The 7,856-nt window shown below is 34.1% G+C and overlaps 1 protein-coding gene across 1 annotated transcript; it reads left to right on the forward strand.

Moving 5' to 3' along the window:
* Positions 1-1,531: 1,531 nt before the first annotated feature.
* Positions 1,532-7,557, forward strand: LOC132731921 (alpha-tocopherol transfer protein-like). The gene is made up of 4 exons (XM_060718220.1): positions 1,532-1,764; positions 3,396-3,506; positions 4,648-4,771; positions 5,477-7,557. The coding sequence occupies exons 1-4, from the start codon at positions 1,684-1,686 to the stop codon at positions 5,638-5,640; spliced, it is 480 nt and encodes a 159-aa protein (XP_060574203.1). The 5' UTR covers positions 1,532-1,683; the 3' UTR covers positions 5,641-7,557.
* Positions 7,558-7,856: the final 299 nt, after the last annotated feature.

Here is a 7,856-nt window from a genome sequence, read left to right on the forward strand (position 1 = left end):
TTAACTCAGTGCTTCGTTGACTTAATGTTTGAAAAAAAAAATGAAAAATTAATCGCACAGCTGCGGTTATTAAACCCTGGCACAGGCGTTTATTTCCACCTATTAAACCGCAATGATTTTTTTGCATCGTAAAATTATCACAATACAGGTACATGTGTGTATATCCTTGACAGTTATGATGTACTTTTAAATTTATCGAGAATAAGCGTCTTCTAAGTGTGATCAAGCGTTATCAAAGTATGGTGTAATTTAATATAAAAACAAGCTTAGATTTGACGTTGAAAACCAAAGTTTTAAGGATTTACAAATGAAAAAGATTATTTCTTTTGGAAAAAATCCCAGAGACGCTTGGGGTCAAATCCTGCCCCCAACGTGAACGCCCCTGTTTAAAAACTCTTCAAAAATATTTTTTTCCCGGCCTTTACGGATAAAGTTCCCAATATAAGGGGGGCCTTCTTCCCTCGTTGTCTGTCCGCGCGGTTGTTGTCCGTTGCCGGCGGTCCCTACAAAACTTTGCCGTTTCTCCCTCAAAATTGTTCCCAATTTTACCAAACATTTAAAAAATGAACATACCAATCTAATTGGAATTGTGTTTTTTCCCGGTTTTAAAATTTTTGTCCAAAAAAGAATGGTTTTTAATAATTTTTTAATTTAAAAGTTGTCGGATACTCTCTTTACCACTAAATGCAATTTAATAAACCTTTAGATTGATCTTACTCAAGTCCTTGCGCTTTCAGGGTTTTTCTTAAGTTTTTGGCCAATTATGGTTTGGATAAAATTTCTTTTTTTTTTTGCAGAAACCCCAAAAAGCTTACGGTTCCCTTTTTAAATAGGGGGTGCAATTTCCCTTCCAAACTTTACGGAATGATCAAATATTAATCATATTGTGCCAATTTAGAAAATTTTCTTGGTTTTAAGAAAATTTTTTTTGATTAATGGCCCCTTTAAAAAAAATTTTTTTTTTTTTGTTCCGGACTAAATTCCCCTTTATACCCCTAATAAAAATTTTAATGAAACCTTTACAATTGATCTGAAAACTCAAGCCTTGGATATTGACGGGTTTTTCCCCCCGGTTTATGAATGGCCGAGTTAAGGCCCGCTTTTATAAAAATTTTTTTTTTTTGTGTGTTGCAGATCCAAAAGGTTTCCACTTCCCAAAACACAATTTTACCCTTTCTGGGTTTAACTAGCGACAAAAAAACATCGCGACAACGCGCCGTTTGGTGTGCATCGTTAGCGACAGGACGGCAATACGATAGTGCAATAACGTTTGGCGCTTTGTCGTGCTGTCGCTACAAAAGTGTTCCAAATCAGCCAACATATTTTTTAGAACCTGAATTTACCCATCTAACGTTCGGAATCAGCTGTTTTGATCGTGTCTCATCCATCATTCATATTAAAATGTCAACAAGAACAGAAACTGTTAATTATCAATATGATGAACTTCTTCTAAGTTCTCAATAAGTGTGTCTGGAGACAGGCATTTGCACTCTTTAAGTACGTTTGTAAAGTGCAGTGTACTTTATATAAACTCTTTTATTGTTTTTTTTATTGTTTTCAGATCATTTTGATCCTACAGGGGAGTCTTACGAATATGCGGACTTTCAGAGGTCAATTCTAGCTATTTGTCATTCATTAGTGTTTTGTGATGAACAATTTCAAGCACATGGTGTGAATTTTCTAATGGACTATGGATCCGTCACTATGAAACATATCACGTTTGGCGGATCGGAAAATATGCGTAAAAGATCGCAGCATTTCCAGGTTAGAACGCAAACTCCATACTGGTATATTCAGTCAAATATAAGTACCTCTACATGACTTAAAAGTGCAATTTAGAAAATCTGCCTAAAATAAAGATTTTGAAGAAAATTAAAGTCTTAATTCGAAACTTACAAGGTGTGCTACCTTCAGTTACAATAGAAAATCATTTCTCTCTTTTTTGTGACCATATAAACAGCTGACTAAAATTTGCCTTTCAAATATCATTTTACATAAAAATTCACATTGACAAAGGCCTTTTAGCATATTAAACGGATACAATACAGACAGACATCATGCAAACTGAATTTGAGCCGCGTCACGACAAAACCAACATAATGGGTTTGCGACCCGCATGGATCCGGACCAGCCTGCGCATCCGCGCAGTCTGATCAGGACCCATGCTGTTCGCTTACAAACTCTATATTAAGTAGAGAAACTGATAGTGAACAGCATGGATCGTGATCAGGTCTGGATCCATGCTGGTCGCAAACACATTATGCTGGTTGTGTCGTGACGCGGCTCATTTATAACTTGGTGTAGCCACATACTCTACAAAAAACACCGACTACAAACAATCCAAAGTCTGAAGTGTTACAAGTCCATTTAACAGAAATATTTCATGCTTTCCAGTGTTTTACTGTAATATATCAGGTGATTATATTCTGAAAAACCACTAGTGAAATTTATAAGATATAATGTTCACTGTAGCCGGACTATATCTGAATGTGGATGAAAAGAAAATCATAACTTAATGTGGTAACAGGCAGAAATAAATGCCGTTATACGTAAATTTTGCTTCTTTAGGAAAAGGAAGTCGATGTTATCATACATCATGTTAAACATGTAACAATTTTTTTTTATAGAAAATAAAGAGAACTTTATTTTTTAAAACTTGATTATGTGACGTCAGATGTAATGACGCGGCAAAATCAGTAAAAATACTTAAAATCACTTAAAAAGCACGAAATAAAAAAAAATTATTTGTTTCACATATAGGATTGAAATATATTTCATTCGTGAACACCAGCTATTCTATTTTCACTCGTGGCTAAGCCATTCGTGAAAATATTGCTTCTGGTGTCCACTCAGTGAAATATATTTCAATCTAACATGCAAATTAAAGAAACAAAATTTAATATCCTCTATATTTTCAGCATTTTAACTTAAATCCAGCATTTAACTGAAATTCAGCATTTTAACTTAAATCCATTTTAAATTAAATTAACTTACATTCAGGATACATTGAGATTTTCTTTTATGTCTATAGTTGACGACAAATTTAAAGGCTTCACGCAGATCTGTAAATAATATTATTATTCAAAATAATGTATACATATGGATTGTCAGCGCGTTCTTTGAGTACAGTTTTTAGGATTTCTAGTTTCAGTAAGAGTTTTTTCTTCAGTTTGCATTTGTGTCTTACTATGTGCGTGTATATGCATTGATTCTATTATTTTTTATTTTTTTATTTTAGTTGATAGTTTTTCATTTGTTTGCCTAATTCTTTTTAAGTGAATTATGTTCTTTGCTCAGACTGATACCTCATTACATAACACCAAAAGCAAAAATAACATGCATTCTTCCCCACATAAATGCGGATTAACTTTTCAACTTTTTTGTTTTGTTTTCAGAAAGCCTTGCCCGTGTCAATCAAACAATTTCATCATTATAACACAGGTCCGATATTTAATGTGTTGTTACATATATTGAGACCTGCACTCCCCGAAAAAATGAGGATACGGGTAAGTTGATGGTGTTGTAATTATTTTATAGTAAAATAAATATGACCCGCGTCATGACAAAACCAACATAGTGCGTTTGCGACCAGCATGGACCAAGACCAACCTGCGCATCCGCGCAGTCTGATCAGGATTCATGCTGTTCGCTTAACAACCCTATTAAAAGTAGAGAAACTGATAGCGGACAACATGGATCCTGATCAGATTGCGCGGATGCGCAGGCTGGTCTGGATCCATGCTGGTTGCAAACGCACTATGTTGGTTTTGTCATGACGCGGCTCATATTAAAATTTCAGAAGCACATAATTATCATCAGCATTACAGATTTTTATATTTGGTTACAACTCGGAAACAATTTCAGAGATTGAAATAACCCGATGAGAAAGCAATCGGAACATCTCGGCTATTATCCGAAGTTTGACGGGAAGAGCCGAGACGATGCGATTGATAGACAAGATGCCGCAAATGGTGTTCTATTACTTACAATGAAAGATGTATCTAAAGTATTCTTTCCGTACTTAGTGGGTTCTTTATGCCCTGAATTTTTTTCATAATTGAGCTGTATTAATTAAGGATAGTGAAAAATGATGTGAATGATGTTTAAAAAGACAAATAGATAAATAAATAAATAAAAATATTCAAAAATCATTCCTATGATGTAATCACCATTACCATCTGGTTATATTAAATAAACAACACAACAAAAAACATATGCTGTATCAATGTAGGCGTCAGTAAACAGTTTTATTAAATACACAAACACATGAATGCGTTTGTAAATCGTTACATTGTAACCAAAAAAAAAATAATCACGTATGCGTCGGTAAACGTTTAATTATATAAATAGGCATAACATACATGTGTCAGTAAACAGTTACATAAATACATGAATACATGAATGTGTCTGTAAATGGAAACATTGTATACTAAAAAAAAAAAAAGTAAAAAAAAAAAATAAAATAAAGAACAGTCAGTTATCACTTAATTGATTAAACATAACATGTCTGCGTCGGTAAACAGTTACATTAAAAACACAAATACATGTCAGGAAACCATTACATTCACTCCTGAAATATTTATTTTCATTCCACTCGATGAAAATAAATATAAGAAAGTAACTATTCACTGCCTTGTATACTTGTAGGTATTTATGCATGGACACAGTATGGTTTCAGTGTACAAGACAATCGATATGTCGTTATTGCCCGAGGAATATTTACCCGACGATTTTGACGGGAAATGTGCCGGAAGTATCGAACACATCACTGGTAACTTTATTTTATAATTTTATAAGTCACGTCACGACAAAACGAACATAGTGCGTTTGCGACCAGCATGGATCCAGACCAGTCTGCGCATCCGCGCAGTCTGATCAGGATCCATGCTGTTCGCTAACAAACCCTATAACAAGTAGAGAAACTGATAGCGAACAGCATGTATCCTGATCAGACTGCGCAGACTGCGCAGGCTGGTCTGGATCCATGCTGGTCGCAAACGCATTATGTTGTTAATTTTCCAATATTTTTTAAACATTATTATTTGTTTTCTTCTATGTGTAATTGTTGTTTTGTTCTAATGGTCGCTATTTTCACCTCATGGTTGGTAGGTTTTTGAATGTTTGATTCGGAGATTGTGTATACCTTTTAAAGGAAGACGATTTTGATACCAAAGTAAAGAATTGTTGATAATTTATTCATAGAATAATCATAAACTGCACTGTTTTTAGCACTAACAGTAATATTACCTTTTCTGAGTTTGAAAACACAGTAAGTAAATCGGATTTAATAAATCGGTTGACTGGTTGTAAACACTAATTTCAAAAACTAGATTGATTATTGTTCAAGTAAGCATTTTATTTGTACATGCTCAAAAATGAACTTAATTGGAAGAGCGTCGATCTTGACCAATATAATTTTGCAAATGCTTTTTTATTAACACTAACTTATTCAACCGTCTGCACTATTTAATTGTAGAACAAAACATCCAGAAATTGATATTAGAACCAAGCCGACGTGCTTTTATTAAGGATCTTTGGAGTGGAAATTATTATGCTGACCTTTCCAAAAAGCCAGACACTACATTAAAATCTCGAGTAGATGGAGTCTACGGGTCTTTTAGGAGAATTGAACCTGTGTAAAAGAACAACGTCTTACCATGACAACCCTTACAAAAGTTTGTGTTATGACGTATGCGCATCAGTGGCAGTGATTTAATATTGGTTAGTGTTGATTAAGTGATGGTAAAATATCTACACTACATATAGATAGGATAATATGTGTGTAATTATGATGATTTGAGCCGTGCCACGACAAAGCAAACATAATGGATTTGCGACCAGCATGGATCCAGACCAGCCTGCGCGATCAGGACCCATGCTGTTCGCTTACAAACCCTATAACAAGTAGAGAAACTGATAGCGAACAGCGTGGATTCTGATCAGACTGCGCGGATGCGCAGGCTGGTCTGGATCCATGCTGGTCTCAAACCCATTATGTTGGTTTTGTCATGACGCGGCTCATTTGTAATATTAAGTCTTCATGTGTGATGAAAATATTTGCGAACTTACATTTCATGGGGAATCAAGTCTGATACCATTATTCTCTTATATAAAGACTAATGAGGGTGAATAGAGGGGAAAAAACAATACAGTTATTCCAAACATGCTTCGCTTTAATAAGCTTCGTCAGCTTATATGATAAATAACAAGGGAAAAGACGTTAAAGTACCAAACAGACTATTTAAAATTTTTAGTTCTTTTTAAAACTGAAACAAACAATTCTCTTTAATGCTAATGCACTTAATTATAATCGTTTCCTAAAATAAAGGGTTGTAAATTGGGGTGATCCCTGGTCGGGGGCGGCGTCCAGGGAACTTTCATCTTTGTTCTACATGCATGGATTTATTTCAACTTTATTTGACACAAATGTTCACCACTATGAGGCATTATGTTGCGCACATAAAATAGGGATCACTTTTAAAGGAAATCGCATGTCTGAAACAAATTCCGCATGAATTGAGAGATTTTAATAAAAAAAAACATGGCACTAATTTTTAGCATTGTAAGCCAGTGTGTTGCAACCAAAATTCAGGTCCCTGCGGCCAAGATCAAGGTTACACTTAGAGGCCAATGTCTGAAAATTTAATAGTCTTGAATTAAGTGATAATATGTGAAATACAGGGCGCATAATTATTCACTGAACAGGTTTTCCTCACAATAAGAAGTTGTGTCTCTAGATCCAAGGTCAATGTTACACCTAAAGTCCAAGGTCAATGTTACACCTAGAGTCCAAGGTCAATGTTACACCTAGAGTTTAGAAGAAAATGTTTGTCCACGGCAAAACTTCTAAAAACATAGAGAAAGTCTTATATTAAGATGCACAAATTTTAAACATTGGCATACTTCAGGTCAAGGTCATATAGGATGTTATCAAGTCCCATGAATGTTTGGATTTCAATGTAAATATTCATTAATAAGAAATACGTCATTTGTGACGGGCATATTTTGTGACAAATTGTCACTCTTGTTTAAATATTATATACATGAACTCAATTTCGCGCACAGATCATAATCATGATTATATTCATATCAATTTACCATATCACTAATTAATTTATGTGAAGTTTATGTAATGGATAATTTATACAAAGTTTCAAAGTGAATGAAATGGTCTAGTTAAATGCTAAATGCTAATTAATTAATACCTTTCAAGTTATCATACAATACATTATTGTATGACTATAAATAAACCACATATAACAATGTTTATACTAGAGCAAAGGATTTTTAAACCAAAGTGACGAAAGGAAAGTAGTGAATATTGCTTTACCGGTGACTAAATGCACGTGCTTTACAACATTTTAAATACACACATTTTTATAGTTTCACAGATTAAAGCCCGATAAAATCATGTCTATGTAAACATATGTACCGCTATTGTTTTTGTTAGTTTTACAATGTATCAAGTATCTAATATTTTATATTTTTAATATCTACAGGTTAATTCCACGGTATTTATTTACATGTTTTAATAAATTGTCTTTATTTTATCATGAATGTTTTTTTCTGTTTGTTCGACCAATGTATTGGCCATGCTTTGAAATGTTTTTCACCAGGTCTCTCTCTTATTTGATGGGTTTTTCGTCACACGGTCAGTACAATGGCGACTTTCCAGCTTTACTGGTGGAGAAAGACCTCAGCTGTCCAGAGTTTATCATACAAATTTTCTGTATCCTGTCATTTATGTTCTAGTCTCACAAACGTTCCTGAAGATTCAAATTGCATGCAAAACTTTAACCAAGAAATTTCAAAATCAATGATAGAATTATGGACCTTAGACAGCGACCTCCTATTAT

The sequence above is a fragment of the Ruditapes philippinarum genome, unplaced genomic scaffold (assembly GCF_026571515.1).
Source record: "Ruditapes philippinarum isolate M1 unplaced genomic scaffold, ASM2657151v2 ctg3130_1_1_1_1, whole genome shotgun sequence".
In the NCBI taxonomy this organism is placed as follows: domain Eukaryota; kingdom Metazoa; phylum Mollusca; class Bivalvia; order Venerida; family Veneridae; genus Ruditapes; species Ruditapes philippinarum.